Genomic DNA, 18414 nt, shown 5'->3' with positions numbered 1-18414 from the left:
CAATAAGAGACGCTAAAGTCTGGCAAGATTTCTCTTAACTCACCAATGCACACTTAATGGATGAATGGAGAGCTCTAAGCAAAGTTAGTTGTTCTGAACACGGAACCCAAAGCAATTGTTCCTCAAGTAAGTCATGCAAACTGAAGGGTATCTGTGTGTCATCTGCTGCTCTTCTTCTTCCAGGCCCTTGAAAGTCTACTTTAGAGCATTCAATCAAATCAAGCGAAGCACAAGGCCCCGGGTCAGCCCAGCAGCTTGCCAGCTCATTTATTAAAAGGGACTCATTTGGAAGCTGGAGAAAGGTCACATTCAGAGCAGAATGCTAAAAATCCACAGTCATGGCTTACAAACATGAGCCGCTATAAGAGACGCAATTAGTTACATAAGCAGGTCAATAGGACAGTGAGGAGGTCTGCTCATCCGCTCCCAGACCTCCAGCTGAACTCCATCTTCTGCCAAAAGGACAGGATAAGAGTGCTGGTTCCGTCACAAAAAATAAAAGTGACGCTTATGTCCACTGAAGCCATTTTATGCCCCAGTTCTACTACCATGAAATAGTTGTGGTTGAAGTCCCATGTCACATGCCAAATCACACACCCCCTCCCCCCTTCTCAAGTTATCTACAGAATTTTCAGATGGGCTCCACGTCTCTCAGCCAGATTCCTCCATCTCGTCCAACGGTTGTGTGTGGACTTCGACTTTCTTAGGAGGTATATAGGACCCCATTCCAGCTGCTCTCTCTGCTTCCTCCTGTGTGTACGGCTCCTCACTCAGCTGCTTCAGTCTACAAAGCAAATAAAATCAACTTAAGTCAAATGAGCTTGCAAACTTTGGCGCTCCACCTCTCACCCCGAAGCTGCTTAAACTGATTTACTTAAGTCTAAAAAAGCCAATTTCCACTACTTTTCTCCTTACAGTTGCATCCAGTGCTAGTACTACTCAAAGTAAAAAAAGGTAAAGGACCCCTGACAGTTAAGTCCAGTCACGAATGACTCTGGGGTTGCGGCGCTCATCTCACTTTAACTGGCAGAGGGAGCCATTTGTCCGCAGACAGTTTTTCCTGGTTGTGTGGCCAGCATGACTAAGCCGCTTCTGTTGAAACCAGAGCAGCGCATGGAAACACTGTTTACCTTCCCTCTGGAGCGGTACCTATTTATCTACTTGCACTCTGACATGCTTTCGAACTGCTAGGTTGGCAGGAGCTGGGACCAAGCAACGGGAGCTCACCCCATCGTGGGGATTCAAACTGCCGACCTTCTGATCGGCAAGCCCTAGGCTCAGTGGTTTAGACCACAGCGCCACCCGCATCCCCTACTACTCAAAGTAGACCCATTTAAATTCATGGACCTAAGTTAGTCACGTTCATTAATTTTAACTAGCATTGGCTACAGCCCATATTCTACCAACTGCATGGTTAAGAGCCATTTAGATGGCAGCGCTATAAGTCAAGGAGGAGCCACTGATGCACTGAGATGGAAACCGTTCCACTGCATTCTTTCCCATTTCAAGAAATGCACTTGTTTAATGAAATTAATTAGCAACACAATTAATACATTGCAAGTCAAACTGGACATCTAGAATGGATACCATATGATAATAGTCAAATGTAAAATCAAATCAGTATTTTGTTGTTGTTGGGTTTTTTTCAGGTGACTCTCCCAGGAAATAGACATGCTAAAATGAGTTAACAGTTTTCAGAAGAACAATCCATGAATTTGCACACAACACTAACTCTGGTTCCTTTCCTCTTCTGTGGGTCCTTAAAATATGTATCACAGGCGAAAGGTTAGGGAAGAGAGAAGTACACAATAAAAACTATGTTGTGAAGGTGCCAGACACATCTATACAAAGAGGAAATCCCACCCCAAACTTCTGAGAGTAGCACAGCTGCCAAGAGGGCCCCCACTGCCCATCTTATTCACTTATTTTATAACAAACATATATTAACCAGACAGCACCCAGGCAACATACATAAAATTAGTGAAGTGCTTTCCCAAAACGTTGGAAGGTTAAGAGAGCAGGGAGCATAGGCAAGCCTATGTGTCTACAGGTGTTAATTCCCTAGAGAAAAAGGCTATTCTGTATAATACACTGAATTCATATTACCTCTTTTTGTGAACCTTAGATCTGAAGTGATCCTTCATGCTTTTTAAATCAACGAAGTATCGCCTGTTGAGGGAGAAAAAGGAAAAAAAGTTAAGCTGGTTGATGCCTATTGAAAAACAGAAAGTTCATTCCCAGAAATCATTTTGTTGACCTACATTTATCTGTGCCTATTGCAACGGCACCAAGCAAATATTTGAATGCATGAAAATGGCCATCAGAACTGCAAGCTGAGCTTTCATGTCATTTCACATCACCTCAACCCTCTAAACCAGTGTTCGAAACTCCCATTGTTCTAGGTGCATTTTGCAACAGGGAATTTTATTAGTGCGAGCAGTTTCTGAGCTCTGGGCGCAGTACTGCACGTAGGGTTTCATATTAAAACTGCAGAGTAGAAGACCTTTTTCTGCTTCCCTACTTCCAGCTACTCTCTGAAGACTGGAAAAGAGACCCTTTTAAGAATATTAGGAGGGTGAGCAGGGGAAGAACTAGATCTTGGGGGGGGGGGGACATAATATTTTAGCTGCAGTTCATTCATTTTCAGCTTTGTATTCTTGTTATTAAAAAGTGCACCTAGACATTCAGTTGTTGTACACCTAGACATTCAGTTGTTGTGCACCTAGACATTCAGTTGTACATGCGGTGGGGAACCATTTAAAAACCCAAGGGAAGGCGTGAGTTAGAAAAAGATAGGCCTCCCTGGGTTTCTGCATGGATAGCCAGGCTAAAATTATTCACTTCAATAGGCGGTGCTCACTTCCATCCCGGGGTAAGAAAATCTAAATAAAAGGAGTTCTATAGCGCTGCAACGGATTGAGTTACTTTAAAGCAGGCTTCCTCAAACTCAGCCCTCCAGATGTTTTTTGGCCTACAACTCCCATGATCCCTAGCTAGCAGAAGCAGTGGTCAGGGATGATGGGAACTGTAGTATCAAAAACACCTGGAGGGCCGAGTGTGAGGAAGCCTACTTTAAACTTTCGTATCTCTATGCTACAAAAAGAGCAGGGTCACGCCCGAAGCAGCTTTCGTTTTGCGGCAGGCGCAGTAAGCAAAAGTCGTAGAGACAAACCCAACCCCGGCCCCGCCTTTCCCCTTTACGCACGCGCAATGCAGGCAATAGTGCTGGGCGCTCCCAGGCATGTCAGGGTCCGGCTCTTGGCGCAGCAGCTTGGCCGATTTCTCAGGCAGCATATCCTCGTGGATCAGATCCAGATCCCGGCGCCGCCGCTTCGTCTTCCATTGGCGCGCCAAGGAATGTGCCTTGTGGGAGCCTGTCCGGCGACACCGGCTAGGGGCCATACTTCGCTCGAGAGGCTCACCAACGAGAGAAAGGAGGGAAGGGAACTTCCGCTTCCGGCGACTGTTCACAACGTCATCACATGCCGACACCCCTGAAAGTAGTATAATTTTTTTTTTAAGGTAGCGATTTGTAAACATCGCTTATTAATAAAGCAACTGTCTGCGCCCGCTGACATTTATTATTGTGGATACCATAACTGAGCTCCCCTGTGTACTTTATGTCTTCCCTCCTCCGTCCAGTTTAATGGGGCATAACTTGAACTAATATGTATCTATTTAAATTATTTATACGTATATTCTGCCAGTCCACAACATAGATGAATAAAACATATGTAACATAAGCTCAACAAAACAAGCTGAAACAAAGGAAACACAAGTAGGCTTGGTTTTTTTAATGTGTTTTTTTTTTAAATGTGTGATATCCAATATCATTTCAGTAGGTCCAGCTTTGGATGTCACTCGTAAAGTTACTGAAATTCAAATGAAGGACAGCAAGACCTAATAAAATAGACTTTTGACAAAGTCTCCCATGATATTCTTGCAGAGAAGCTGGTAAAATGTGGGCTGGACGAGGTAACTGTTATCTTAATAGACATAAGCAGTTGCAAGAGCAGAGTATTTTTTTATTTTAACAAAATATATATACTGTTTACTAGAACAAAATACCTCTGAGTGTTTTAAACATAAGCCTAAGGTTGCCTGCACATGGGATGGTGCCCATAAATGGTTTGAGACACTGAATGACGCTGGAACCACCTGTCCTTCCAGTGGTTTGCTTGACTGGTCATGGCCGATGTCCATTGGGACTGGTGGGACACAAGGCAGGGAGGCGAACAGTGATAGGCCAATCACCAGGAGCAGGCCCTTTTTAGTAGTGCCAGTGACTCAATAGAATGTCCTTTAGTGGGAGGCCTTTATGGCCTCAACACTGACTGCATCTGGGTGTTTACCTAAAGGACATTCCATTGAGTCGGTGACCTGGCTTTTGAGGTCAGTCAACCTGCTGACAGTTAACTTTTTTAACATAGAGTTTTCCTTATTTTTAAGTGATTACTGTTTCTATTTATGCTAACAGGGAGGTTAGGAACATAGGAAGTTACCTTATATTGAATCAAACCCATTGGTCATTCTAGTTCAGTATTGTCTACATTGCCCACTGCCTGGCAGCTTCTCTCTGGGGTTTCAGACAGAAATTCCCAGTCCTAACCTGGAGATGCTAGGTATTGAAGCTGGGACCACCATCATGCAAGACAGATGCTCCACCACTGAGCTATGGCCTTTCCCCTAAAGGCTAGTTTGTTTATTTTTAATTCTGTTCTGTTGTTGCATGTAATTTTTCAGCAGTTCGTGTTTATTGCTCTAATGATTCTATTAGCCACTTGTTTATAAAATAAAGTAGCATCTAAATGTTAAAAAGCAATTAATATAAATATAGTCTTGGCCTGCAGATTTCCTAGCATGACTATGATTCTGGATCCACAGCTCTGCCTTGAAAACAAAACATCCATCCCAATTCTTTGTCTTTCCACTTTAAGTCTTGGAGATGAAAACGAGTGGAATGTAATTCCATAGGGAGATCATGTTGCAGCTCACCACTGATTAATGGCCAGTCACCGCAAAGGATGACCCTTTGACCTGTGTAACTGTTGTTTCTGGTGTTCAGCTAATCCTTCGTGAAGGAAATCTAAACCCCGAGGCCTGGCCATCAAAAGATCTCGTAGCACTCTTTGCAAGCAAAGGGCGATAACCCCAGTGTCCTGGCCAGGTTTCCGTGTGGGTCATTAGATTCGGCTGACCTAAATTTCCCCTGCAGTTTGAATTGGATATGGTGTTCTTTGTTTCCTGTCGTACAACCATTCCTATATATTATTGCCTAACCGAAATAGCAGATTTATGGTGTCCCTCGAAAGGGCTTCAGAATGCCAGTGGCACAAAAGGTGATGTACATGTGCAAAATTATGAGCAATGTTTCACACTTGGGTGGATGGAGCTTAAAAGTCCCTGCGGAGGAAGACTGGATTAGAGATGTAGTCAGAATTGGTCTTGGGGCAATTCCATAGCAAGATCCCACTGATGGTGCTGGGACACTGAGGAATCAGCATTCCATAGTTTCTTTGGGCTTCCCCAGTAGTGAAGTTAAACAAATGCTGTTTATTGATTTGCTTGCTAATTCATTCTCCTGTTTGACAACAGCAGTTCTCACAAAATGGCATATTTGTAACTACAATCTATAGATGAAACACAGAGTAAAAAGTAGCTAATGACTATGTAGAATTACTGCAGTCAATTACTTGAGAATTCATTCTGACTCTAATGAAGTCCTGTTGATGTGGACACCTAGGTGCAGAAAGAACTGTGAAACACACCAAAAAAGCAGTAGCATCGCTGTGCTCGGAGGCAGTAATGTGAACACACCCTAAATCCATCCTGGATTGGTTTCCAACCCCAAAAATTAACTAGGGAAGATGTTGCAGTGTGAGAGACATGTAATAAAGGTTGAGCTGGGCTGCGTAGGAGGGAAATGTAATGCACTTTCCCATGGGTTAAACAGGGATAGCCAATGTGGTGCCCTCCAGATGGTACTGAGCCCAGGCATTTAGCACTCACAGACCTATAACAATAGAGTGTCTGGGGCAAACCAGCTAGATGGGCAGGGGATAAAATAATAAATAATAAAATTATTAAAATTATAAATATAATACCACAACAGTAAAACTAAATAAATCAACAATTAACAGTTCACTTAGATATATTTCGTGTATAACTTTAACTGGTGGTGGTAACCATTAGTTTTGTGGTGAAAAATTTATTACTTTTTCTACCATACAGTATCTGTATTTTCTTAGAACAGAACCTGCCTGGTACAGGAAGCTGCATAGCAGCTACTGAATAGCTTATCTATAAATTTTCCCCAACTGTGTTGCAATTGTTTTTTAAAAAAATAATTAACAGTTCACTTAACACATCGGAATTTAAGTGAGCATAACGCTTGCCAGTAGGTCAATTTAAAATACCCAAAGTATCATCAAAGCTAATTACTTTTGTACCTAGCAAATCCCCCATCAATCTTTTATACCTCAACTGTGAAGGCCCCCCTCCCCTTGATTTCTTTTGGAAACGGCCATCCCATGATGGCAAGAAGTTAGTCAGGTCCATTAATTTCAACAGGGCAACTTTGAGTAACACTAATATGGATACGACCTATAGTGCCCACCTGGCCTCTACCAGCCAAGGGAGCACCAACCTTTCTGGATAAGCCCATCCATACTGTCACTGGGCCACAGCTCAGTGGTGGTAGAGCATCTGCTTTGCATACAGAAGGTCCCAGGTTCAGTCTCTGGGAATGTCCCCTGTCTGAAACCCTGATGAGTCATTGTTAGACAATGCTGAGCTAGGCGGATCAATGGTCTGACTTAGTATAAGGCAGCTCCCTATGTTTCTAAGTAGGTACTATGCTGAGAGTTCCCTTGAGGCCAGAGTCCACCCTAGATGAAGAACCTTTGTTCAAGTACGGGCTCGTTGTGAGTTTATGAACAGCATTGTGTGTCCAGTTCTAACACACATTATGTGATTTGTAGGCACAAATCTGACCCCTGCCATATTTTTTTCCTCCTGAATTACCGGTAAGCATTCACACAGCAACAGTGATTTCACTTTGAGTGATCCTTGAAGGACGAGAACTCTGTGGGTCACCACACTGCCCTGAGCACTACTGTTCCCAGCGCAACTCAGCTCGGGGAGAGGCACACAGTGGAGCATTATCGGCAGCATCAAGCGTAGCCAATATGGATCTGTGCATTTAGGATGTGGCTGTCAGAGCAGGACAAAGGAACAACCGCCAGTCAGTGAACTACTCGCGATCACGTTACTTGCACCAGGCCAGGAAATCAATAATACATTTACAGGCATGTAAAGGCAGCAGACAGGCATCTGTCATTAGCCGCGGGGAGAAGAAAGATGGGCAATGGAAAGACAACCCATCCTTTCATCGCTCCTACAATCGGAGCATGAGTTGGGGGTGAAGGAGCTAGGAGAGCTTGATAGTTTTAACAGCAAGCAAAGAACCAGCACCCCTTGTTTGCAACTTGCACGAAGCTGTTCTGGGGCAGGAGTCGAAGCTTCCTGTTTAAGGCAGAAACTAAATCTGCAAAGGAGAAGACGACACAGGTCTGCGAGGCTATCAGCCCTAAGAAATAATTTAGCTGTCAGGCACTATTTTGAGAGCCTGTTGCTGAGCTACCGCATTCCAAAGTCCTTTTTTTGCTGGAGATCAGTTACAGGACTCAGACAATGGAGAGTAATACAAGAGCGTAGCGTTGCCAGAATGAGGCTTTCCTCAAGACTTGAAAGTAGAAGATTCTGCATGGGGGTGGTAGGGGGACTCAGGAACTGTGAGGGGAGCACATCACTCTTCTGAATAAGAGAGGACTCTACACCAAGCAAGGGTGCAGCTACTAAGTTCAATGTTAGTGAGAGAACTAGATAACAAAGATTCACGTCTCAAATCTGGAATTGAAAGAAGTCCAGCGGGTGATTTTGGCAAAAGAGGCTGGAGATGGGATGCATAAAGGGTGATCGGAGGAGTCAGATTGTTGGGATCCGTGTCCACTGCACTTTCATCTGTTCCAGGGGCCTTCATTGATGGAATTCATTGGTATTCTGGGTCAGTCATGGATCCGATTCCTCTCAGTTCTTTGAGATGTACATTGGAAGCTTCTGAAATTTTAATGAAGACACCAGATCCGAGAAAGAGGCAGCCAGTGACAGGTGTGAATTTGCAGGGCGCACAAGCATCTGCCTGAGCTCCTGGTTCCCTGCAGAGTCTCCGAAGCAGCTGGACACAGAGGCCCAATGGCAACTGGAACCTGACCCGCTTAGACTTGGAAGAGAATCCAAAGTGGGGACTGTAAGCCCCCAGGCTTCCAAACTGCCGGGATCTCAGGGGCTTACTTACTGTGAGACGCTCTAGCTCCTGGGAGAAGAACCTGAGAGTGAGCGGGGCCAGGATGACTCAGGGATTCTGGAAGGTCTACAAGGCCAAAGTTCTACAGACCCTTGGCGGAGAGCTGCCGGAAGAGGAACTCCAGGATGAGGTAGAGGCATCCTCAGCTGGGCCCTTTCCCCTCCTTCGGTCATTGAGCGTGGGGTAGCAGCAGGCAATGGGTTGCCCTCTCTTAATTTATGGAAGGCAAGGGGAACCTAAGGCCCTCCAGATGTTGCTGGACTCCAGCTCCCATCAGCCCTAGCCAGCACAGACAAAGGATGATGGGAGTTGTAGTCCATCTGAAAGGCCATAGGTTCTCTGTGCCTGATTTATGGGGAAGAATAAGATGTCTATGAACTGGGGTCATGCCCCCTGGTTAAAGAAAACTCGTGATCACATGCATTTTAGTTGATCCATTTATTCATTAACCTACTTCTGGCACTCTTCAGGTGTTGTGCTGGACTTCATCATCCCATACCATTTGTTATGCTGGCTGAGGTAAATGGAAGTTGGCAGCCCAGTGACATCCAGAGGGCACAAGGTTGGGGAAGGCTGGCTATTTAAATCTAAGAAATGTGATGGGGGGGGGGGGAATTCTAAAGAAAGAAGCATAGATCTAAAGAAAGAAAAGAGTCCGTTCTTTGTTTTCAGATAACACAGATGAGTCTGTCTTGTACATAAAAGCCATTGTCTGAGGGGAGGCATTCCCATTCATTCTCATACATGACAGAATGCTTCTTCTAAGATGGAGTTTGCCATCTGTTTTTTTTTTGTTTGTTTGTTTTTGTATAAGAGCTTGTATTGGAAATAATTAAATGTTTACTAATAAGTAAATAAACACCTGCTGGCCGATAATTGCCCCTCCTTTTTTTAGCTGATTGAAATGTTTAAAGTGATTTATTTAATGGATTAGTTGACAAAAAGCTAAGGCTTTACTAGAAAGGAAATTGACTTTGGTAGAGCAGAAACTACATTATGAAACTGGTGGAGGGAGACTGGCAAACACAGGCGGCAGAGGGAGAACAGGAGGCCACACCCATAACATACATTTAAAGCACTATTATACCACTTTATCAGAGAATGCTGGGAACTGTAGTTTGTTAAGGGTGCACAGAGCTACAATGCACAGAGTGGTTTAATAATCAATCCCTCTTCAGTTCAGGCCCCAGCAGGAAAAAGCTTTTTCCACACTGCCGTAGAGTGTAGTCCAAAAGGGCTACACCTGGACTATTCCATCAAGTCTCCTCCAGCACTCCTGAAGCTGATTTCTTGTTTCAGAGAGATAACCCTGAACTGATGGAAACCACAGACTCAACCCTGCTGACAGAGGAGGGGTCAAATCCTGTTTCTCAGCTGGCACGGCGGGTAAGGACCAGTAGTTATTTCTCTCCAGAACTCAAGTTGCTTTTGAGCTTGGAGCTGTAATCAGTGGCGGCCTTATTAGACCCCAGAGCAGGCCTGCCTGGCATAATGCTGGCCTCAGCCAATCAACCCACTAATGCTGTATTGTGTGGTTTGCTGAGTGACTGACAGGTCTCAGGTAACTTGTGTTGGTGGGTGCCCATCGGGGCTGGTTGCACAGAAGACAGGGAGCTAACAGTAGGTGGCACCAGAGACAATGTCCCCATCCTCCTTCCTGCAGAGTTCTACCAGGCAACACTAAAACTAGTGACTGATGCCACTTAATGGACTGATTTGTAGGTGAGAATGCTGAGGGCAGACTGAGGTTGGTGAGGCAATGCCCCATTCACCCCAAAGAACCAACCTCTACTGCAGGCAACTAGCCAAAATGAGATGTTTACTGACACACACACCCCAAACAGGCTGTGTTCAGTATGCATCAGCATATGACTGTTACATATGGGGTGGGGGGTCAACTTATTTGCAGTGAGTGTCAATTGCTTAGCTGTTCTTTCATAATTCCACCCTACCCCATTTCTGCATGTATCAGCATTTAAAATAATACTAACAATAATTATGAGAAACTATATTTAAAGATATATTAAATTACATACGTAAATGTATAGCAAAATTTAGACGAGGGCAAAAACGTTGAGTGCATCCTCCTGAAAAGACCACATGAGAACCACTGAATATTGTGTGAAACATATCTAAACTGTGCTCTATGTGGAGCTCCACTGAGTCATGACCTTGTAAAATAATTTCAATTGCCTGTTGTTTCCTGGGAGGGCTAACGGGACTGCAGACAGACATATGAATGTGTGGTCATCGTGTTGGGGAAATGGGGCAAAATACTGGGTCAGGGGAGGGGCTCTCAATGGAAAGCAGCCACCCACCCACTACAAGTCAGCAGCATAATAAGTTTAGTAAGTGTTCACAGGCTTGTCACTCATCAGTGCTTTGCACACAGCGAAAGCAATCGACTGCAGCCAGAGTACAGGAGCACTTCACACTAAGCAATTGGGTTGAATACTAACAGCACTCTGTTCCTTTCGTTTCAGCTCCACATGTAAAAAGGAATAAAGACTGACTTTTTGTTTTTAAATGAAAGCTAAAACTTCAGGGAAAGGGCCAGGGATTTCCCACTATCTAGCACGTATGGCCCTAGGTGTGGTTAGTAGACCCTGATCTCCCTCCTTCTTCTCCCATCTTCCTCTGCAGGTCCAGGGAGTTGGAGTCAAAGGCTGGAGAAGTGTCTCATCTTTGTTCAGCCGGGAAGACGAACATAAGTTGCTGGCTCCTGAGCCTTGTCCCGACCAGTAAGTGAAATCCTTCCGTAATTCCACCCCTCCCCTCCCCAATGTTTCTTTCTCAAAGAACCAGCTAGTTCACAAGACTGTTTATCACATGAGAATCACAACTCTTCCATGGTAGTTTGGCTGAAAGGGACAGAGAAGTTTCCCACTGCAGCATATCCACAGAAGCCTCTGAGTGCCTAGAGTGGCTGCTGGTTCTCACCGCCACAACAGGCTCTCGTGGCCGGAGAACCTCCATCCAGCCCTCAAATTGCCCCACACTCTGGGCTAGGAGGGAGCCACCACCTACTCACACACTCATGGCCATGTTTTAAGGAAGAAGAAAATTACAGTACAGTTCCCCCCCCCTTTTTTTTAAACCTCCCAGGGTTGGCTCCTCTCTTGCCTACAGTTGGCAAGGAAAAGAGCAGGAGAAAGCTGACATTAGAAGAGAGAGAATGTGGACATGTACGGGATAACGGCGGCCAGAATTTTAGTAGCAAGAAATTGGAAAAATACAACAATACCTAACACAGAAGATTGGCAAATCCTAATGGTAGAATACCTGCAGCTAGCAAAGGCGACAGGAAGGATAAGAGGCCAAACAAAACAAATAGTCTATAAGGAATGGAGAATTTTTAAAGAATACTTTAAAAATTATGGTATAAAAGGAAACCTCTTGGTAGAACTAGAATGGCCCTTGTATTGTATAAATATAAGTTCACAGGGATGTAAAAAGAAACTATATAAGAACTATGTAACTGTGCGGTATAAGGTAATCAATAGATAAAGTACAGTGAGACTAATTGGAAGTCACTTTTAATTTTTCTCTTCACAAGTTTCATAATTATTTGCATTGTTGGGTGTATAAATGATGTTTGTTATATTATTATTATTATTATTGTTGTTGTTGTTTCTTATATTGTTGTTTGTTTTTTCTATAGTTTGTTTGCTTTTCTTTTTTCTTTCTATAAATGTGTTTATTTTAAAACAATAAAGACATAATCTCAAGAGAGAGAGAGAGAGAGAGAGAATGTGGAAAGGAAAGTACTGGGGCAGCACCATCCTTGCTCCTTTCTAGAAACTAGCTTTTGGGTGCTTCCTGAGAATCTGTTAATTGAGCATGCATCAATAAATTGCACCCAAGGATGTGTTATCCCACACTTTCCAGTGCATTTCCCCATAACTTTCCTTACTGCAAAATGTCTGATCCTTAGGGGAAGCAGGTTGGTTGCACAAGACCTCCCAATCTGGGTGATTGGCAGGTGGGTGCGGCTTGGGGGAAATGGTCTTCCGGGCCTAATTCAGCCCATGGGCCAGAGGTTCCCCACCTCTATTCTAGACAGAATGCCACAAAGGCATAGGTAGCTTTCTGCTGTGGAACCAGCAACGCTTCTGAAACATTCTTATCGGAAGGGACCCTAGCTCAGTGTCATAACACAGGCTTCACATGCAAAAGGTCCAGGTTCATTCTCTTCTCTTCTCTTCTCTTTAATTTTTAATTTTTATTTGTTTTACCAGGTTCATTCTCCAGGTAGGGCTGAGCAAGGCTTCCTATCTGAAAGTCAGGCCCCTTCTGTACTACACACTTAAAGCACAACCATACCTCTTTAAACAGTCATGGCTTCCCCCAAAGAAAGTAACTAAGGGTGCTGAGATATTTTGGGGGGACCCCTATTCCTTTCACACAGCTACAGTTTGCAGTTTAACAATCTGTCCATATTCCCAGGAAACTCTGGGAATTGTGCTTTGGGGGCAGGATTCAACTGAACTGAATAAAAAATTGCCCAAAGTTCCACTGGAATTTAATTCACAGCCATTTTGCATAATTCAGAGATTTTAGAATTGTGTGAATTAGCTAATCTGAGCCAGTTCATTCAAAGCCACTGCCTACACCTCTTTCCTTCCTGAATTCTCCTCTTGTTTTCACAGCCCACTGGCAGCCAGGCCAGAAGAGGACTCCCCTTCTGAAAGGAAGACATCTGGCCTTTGGGACGTCTTTGCCACAAAGTGGCAGCAAACTTCAGCTCTGGAAAAGGCAGCTTCGAAGGCTGAGAGTGGAGACCAGATGTCTGAGGGCATTGGGGCATCGGGAGAAATGGCGGCTGAGGAAGCCAGCTGCACCAGCCTGGACAACGACCTTCGAGAAGCTGAAGGGGTGGCCTTCAAGTGGAGCTTCCTGACCAGCAAGCTGGCTGAGATAAAGAACAAAAGTGCCTCTAAGAGCAACTAGGAATGAACGTGAAAGAAATGGACTTTGTGACATAAGAGACAACCTATTTCCATGCAGGGCAAGCGTTTTTAGCCTCCCCGCACCCCCGTTTCTCCAGGAATCTTTGACAGAACAGTCAGAGATGACGTGAAATCCCGGGGCCAGAGCTCAGTGTTATTTAACCCTCTAAACATTAGGATGCCCCAAATGTGTGTGTCTCGTGTATCAAACCATATCCATTCCATCTCTCCCCTTCTCTGAACGTTGCTTTCTTGAGATAAAAAAATAGACAGGTTGAAGCTTCTGCCAGAGATTTTCTGCCCAGCAAGGAGAGAGTTTGGACAGTCTCATTGTTTTCCAGGCTTGCATGGTTTGACGACACTTCTGTGTGTTTTCTAAGGAAGCTTCCTCCTCCTGAGTGCTGATCACCCAAGCGTCCAATCAAAGTGTGGAGGAGGCAGCAGGGGATCCTGAGTCAAAATGGTACATTGGATAGACTGAGAAGTCCTGGGTTCAAATCCCAGATCAGCCACAGAAGCTGTGGGCAAGTGACCATCTCTCAGTCTAACCTCCCTTGTAGAGTTCTTACAGGGACTGAATAGGATAGCTCCATGCATTTTGTCCTTGGAGGATGACCGGGCTACAGGGGTTTTCAATAGGAAATAAACAAATCCTTGCATCAAGACCCTTCCTAATGGGACCAGCAATGGTGCCCCAATACTGACAGGCTGGCCTTGCAGTTGAAGTGGTGTTCAAATCCCAAGAGCCCCCTCTCTTAAGCAAAAGGGCCTTAGCTCAGTGGTAGAGCACCTGCTTTGCATGCAGAAGGTCCTGGGTTCAACCTCTCCCCCCCCTGGCAGCCCCAGGTGGAGCTGGGAGAGAAACCTTCCTGAACTCCCAGGGAGCTGCTGCCAGTCAGTGTAGACAATACTGAACTAGGTGAGCCAATGACCTGACTTGCTAGAAGGCAGCTTCCTAAGATATAGGCTGCTTGGCTCCAACATTTAGATGGTCTGATCTGGTATAAATCTGCTTTCCATGTTCCTAGCCTAGGAGGATCTGGCTATCAGCCCAACTGGGCAAGAAGCAGGAGCATAGTCTAAAAAGAGCCAGGTAAGACTGACCAGGGGCTGATCACTGAGAACCCCAGATGGAGACCCTTTCTCTATGGGGGCCTTACACTAGATCAGGCATAGGCAAACTCCAGCCCTCCAGATGTTTGGGACTACAATTCCCATCATCCCTGACCACTGGTTCTGTTAGCTAGGGATGATGGAAATTGTAGTCCCAAACATCTGGAGGGCCGGAGTTTGCCTATGCCTGCACTAGATACACACTCGCAATCTAGAACAGTGGAGGATTGGGGGTGCAGATCTTGCTATGGCTATCATCATGCTCCAGTCACACAACTCAAGGCAAACTTCTAGTGAGCAACTTGCCCTGACAAGGGCTGGAAGTGCCTCCAGCCCATCTTTCTTGTGCTTCATCCCCTTGTGGGGAGCTAGAGCCTCCAAAGACGGGCACTTCTTCTGCATTCTTCTGCATTCCACGGACTCCTGCTTGCCACACTCCCTGCACCATGGCATGGACAAGGTAGTTTGGGCGGCACTTGGTTCCTTGACCCTACAGGAAGGCGCCCAAGGAGATTCAGGTTCAGCTTCTGTCAGCTGCTGATCACCAGCATCAGAGCCAGGAATGCAACTTCTTAACCAGTGACACTGCAGCTTCCAACTCATTGTCCTGGTTACTGCTGGACTCTGGGATCATGACACTTAATCCACAGCCTGTCGACAGCCTAGGACTACCACCCACATCAAGGAACTTAGGTTCGTTGGTTCATCCATCCGTCCATCCCTATACCACATTTTCTCTCCTTCTAAGGTATTCCTTTGGCAGCAGGGATGGGGAACCTGTGGCCTTCCAGAGGTTGTTGGAATGCAGCCCCATTGTCCCTGACCATTGGACGTGCTGGTTACCTGGGCTGCTGGGAATTGGGGTCCAGCAACATCTGGAGGACCATTTTAGCCACTCCTGCCTTAGGGACATGGCTTTGAAATGACCAGTAGATCAGTGGTAGAGCATCAACTTTGTACACACAGAAGGTCCCAGGTTCAACCCGTTTCAAAGAACCAGGTGATGCAGAAGAGAGCTTTGCCTGAAACCTGGGAGCCACTGCCAATCAGAGTAGATAGTACTGGATTGGACTGGTTAATGGCCTGATTCAGTATGAGGCAGTTTCATATGTGAACTTCCCCAATTGCCCTTTAGTTACCAAAGTTTCCTCTTTTAACTGATGTTGTTGGACTGCAGCTCCCATCATTCCTGATCATTGCCCATGTTGGCAGGGGCTGATGGGAGCTGGAGTCCAACAACAGCTGGAGGGCCATGGCTTCCCCAGCCCTGTTCCAAGGGAACAGAAAGTCACCAAGGGAAGACTCAGGGTTTATCTACACTTACCATTTCTCTAGTCTTTCCATGCATGGTCTGTGCTTTAAAGCTCTGTGTCTGAGCACGCTTCTTTTTGCTCCGGTGCTTTGAGAAAACCCACTCTTTAAAGCTTGGTCAGAGCAAATGCCAATCCATGGAAAACCCAAATTAACATTTGCTCTGATTGAGCACTAAAGAGTGGCTTTTCACAGGAGAAAGCTCATGCTTACATATGTGCTTGGATGTAGAGATTTCAATTGTGGACCTAGGCCTGGAAAAAGTGAGGGAAAAGGTAAATATGGATAAGCCCGGAGAGAGCATTGGCTTTGCATTCTTGAGTCCGTCACTGAAGATGCTCCATTATCCAACTCTCCTTTCACAAAGTATCTCCATCAGTGCTGGCTCCATTATCCAGCAAGGAAGGGCCTTTGGGTTTGGGGTGCCCTTTTGCTGCCTTGTTACCAGCTGGCGACTGGGTGAGTGGGGGCAGTTCAGCAGCCTTCCCTGGGTTCTGGCCCGCATGCTGAGCAGAAAGGGGGCATGTCTACCTTGACCGTTCATGGTGACCCTCTTATTTGCAGTATCTTTCTTTGTATTTTCATTGACAACTGTATAATAATAATAATAATAATAGTAATAATAATAATAATAATAAAAAACAGGAATGAGCAAAAATGGTCTCTTAAAATTCTCCGTGCCATTCGTGGTCAACAAATTTTGAGAGTGGGGATTGTTGATGCATATTATTGGAATGGGGAGATTAAATTTTCCCAATAGTTTATATCTATCTATCTATCTTCTGGGAAATTTTGGCTCACTTGATGTTGAACAAAACTCTGCTGTTAGGAACGGGAATTGTCCCCTGTCTGGAAGTGCTGCTGCCAGACAGTGTAAATACTGAGCTATATGGACCAAGAAGCCCGACTCCGTATAAGACAGCTTCCTGTGTTGTTCTATGTTCTTTTTGGTGGATGAGCAGTGGTGGGCTGGTGCCCATTGGGTGGAAGGTGGGGAGCCCAACAGTAGGGGGAGCCAAAGTCAACGACAGGCAGTGCCAACTGATTTTGGTTTTGTCCCCATCCGCCTCCCTGCTGAGTTCCACCAGGGCACTTGGGTGCTGGCTGCCCCATTTGCTCTGTGGCCAGTCTCCACTGGATATGAGAATCAACAGACAATGAGACAGGGGGCCTCCCATATCCAGTGGAGACTGGCCAGTTAAACCACTTTAAGACTGGATCCGCAGTTGCATCCAAAATACATGCATGACAAAGTTGCAGGCACCATTCTACTGAATGTCCCCCAGCTATTCAGGAGAAAGATGGAAGAGGTTGAATTCAACTTCAGTTGTAGCTGAAGATTAGGGGTGCAGCTGAAAGCAAGAGGAAACCAATCACAGGGTATTGAAGTAAAAGGTTCAGGGTGGAATGGATCAGGTTGTGCTTGTGCTTTTAGGGCTGTGCTGAAATTTATCAGAAAATAATTTTCTGGCAATTTTTTGAATTTAATCTCTTCCAACTTTCTCCTGAATAATTTAGTCTGTGTAATTTAGTCTGCTTCTACTAATTATGAGGGCTAGAAACCTGGGTTTGTTTTAACATGAAATCCAAGATTCTCAGGAGGTGGATTTGAAGAGAATCCTGCTAGTCTCCCAAGTAAAGGCAGGTACAGTCTTGACATAAGATGATCTTCCTGTATTCCTAGGGCTGCCACAAGGTGGCAGTATTTGTACAGTCTTGGGAAGCAAAAAAGGAACACCTAGGACTCAGCTATACAGCTGAAAATAAAATGTTTTGAATGTGTTGTAAAGTTCAATATACAATTGTGACACTAGATGGCGACTGTGAGCTATAGCAAATTCAATGCATTTTTCAAAACGGTTTTTAAAAAAACATTTTCACAATGTTTTTTAACAATGTGTGTAGATTCCACTCTATTTGCAACTTTCCATGCATTACATGGCAGCAAACCCAGGTTTGTTACATAGCACATACGGTTTTAAGAAATAAATAAATGGGAGGCAGAGCCTAACACAATGAGACTTGGGACCACCAAACCTTTCCTCCTCCCCATGCTGCGGTCTCAGGAAAATCCCCACATTCCCTGCAAAACTTCTATTCATCTGGATGGAACGTTACCACTGCTTACTTCTGGAGTGAACAGCATCAGCATCAAGGGGTTAGTTTTGTTGGAAACACGGTACAGGGTGGAAAAGGTTAAACCCTCCCTCCTCTGTGGTTTTGGTCACCAGAGCCCTCCTGTAGCTGCTATTTGAAAACAACCAACAGCGGCAGATAACGTGAAACGTAATCACGTGTTTCATATATCCCCTAGTTTGGCCATAATCAGAGAGGCTGTGGAACTCTTAGGGTGCTGAACTTTTACAATGGCATCCACGTTTACACACTTTTCAAATGAAGCCGAGGGCCAGCCCAACCATAGGGCAAAATGAGGCAGCTGCCTCGGGGGGGGGGGCAGATGCTGAGGGGTGTCAGTCAGGTGTCAGAGTGTATAAAACCCTGCATGTTGTATGTCCTGCCATTAAACTAGCTGTGGAGAGACACCAGCATTATACTCATGGATGGCAAGGTACCCACCAGTACTGTCTATGGTGCCCACAGAAGGTTTCAGTAACTATCCCCTCAGAACCCCACAGTGCACAAGAGACCCCTTGCTCTTTCTGTTCTGCACTGGAT

General features: G+C 45.1%; 2 protein-coding genes across 4 annotated transcripts; one reads left to right on the top strand and one right to left on the bottom strand.

The window, feature by feature from the left end:
- Window positions 1–242: 242 nt before the first annotated feature.
- Window positions 243–7176, bottom strand: ZNF593 (zinc finger protein 593). Its single transcript, XM_083512045.1, has 4 exons — window positions 7038–7176; window positions 3206–3494; window positions 2107–2169; window positions 243–784 (listed from the first exon to the last, which is right to left on the bottom strand). Exons 1-4 carry the CDS (start codon window positions 7171–7173, stop codon window positions 652–654), a joined length of 621 nt encoding a protein of 206 aa, XP_083368171.1. The 5' UTR covers window positions 7174–7176; the 3' UTR covers window positions 243–651.
- On the top strand, window positions 3921–13598 carry LOC310710833 (uncharacterized protein C1orf232). 3 transcript variants are annotated; one of them, XM_083512052.1, is made up of 4 exons: window positions 3921–4392; window positions 9665–9751; window positions 11009–11106; window positions 13015–13598. In XM_083512052.1, the coding sequence occupies exons 2-4, from the start codon at window positions 9683–9685 to the stop codon at window positions 13313–13315; spliced, it is 468 nt and encodes a 155-aa protein (XP_083368178.1). In that variant the 5' UTR covers window positions 3921–4392; window positions 9665–9682; the 3' UTR covers window positions 13316–13598. The 3 variants fall into 3 exon arrangements, with proteins under 3 accessions (XP_083368178.1, XP_083368176.1, XP_083368177.1); XM_083512050.1 differs by lacking the exon at window positions 3921–4392 and adding an exon at window positions 7299–8495; XM_083512051.1 differs by lacking the exon at window positions 3921–4392 and adding an exon at window positions 8587–8884.
- Window positions 13599–18414: the final 4816 nt, after the last annotated feature.

The sequence above is a fragment of the Podarcis liolepis genome (genome assembly GCF_965112155.1).
Source record: "Podarcis liolepis genome assembly, chromosome: 7".
Classification (NCBI taxonomy): domain Eukaryota; kingdom Metazoa; phylum Chordata; class Lepidosauria; order Squamata; family Lacertidae; genus Podarcis; species Podarcis liolepis.
Note: the sequence above shows the minus strand (reverse complement) of the source record. Positions and strands in the feature narration are given on the sequence as shown.

Coding starts and splice junctions, on each gene's coding strand:
- ZNF593 (XM_083512045.1), bottom strand. CDS start 7,173: ATGCTGCCGATAATGCTCCACTGTGTGCCTCTCCCCGAGCTGAGTTGC. Junction 2,170..3,205: donor CACTATTGCCTGCATTGCGC/GTGCGTAAAGGG, acceptor CTCCCTCAACAG/GCGATACTTCGTTGATTTAA. Junction 785..2,106: donor TCTAAGGTTCACAAAAAGAG/GTAATATGAATT, acceptor TTTGCTTTGTAG/ACTGAAGCAGCTGAGTGAGG.
- LOC310710833 (XM_083512050.1), top strand. CDS start 8,409: ATGACTCAGGGATTCTGGAAGGTCTACAAGGCCAAAGTTCTACAGACC. Junction 8,496..9,664: donor AAGAGGAACTCCAGGATGAG/GTAGAGGCATCC, acceptor TTCTTGTTTCAG/AGAGATAACCCTGAACTGAT. Junction 9,752..11,008: donor TTTCTCAGCTGGCACGGCGG/GTAAGGACCAGT, acceptor CTTCCTCTGCAG/GTCCAGGGAGTTGGAGTCAA.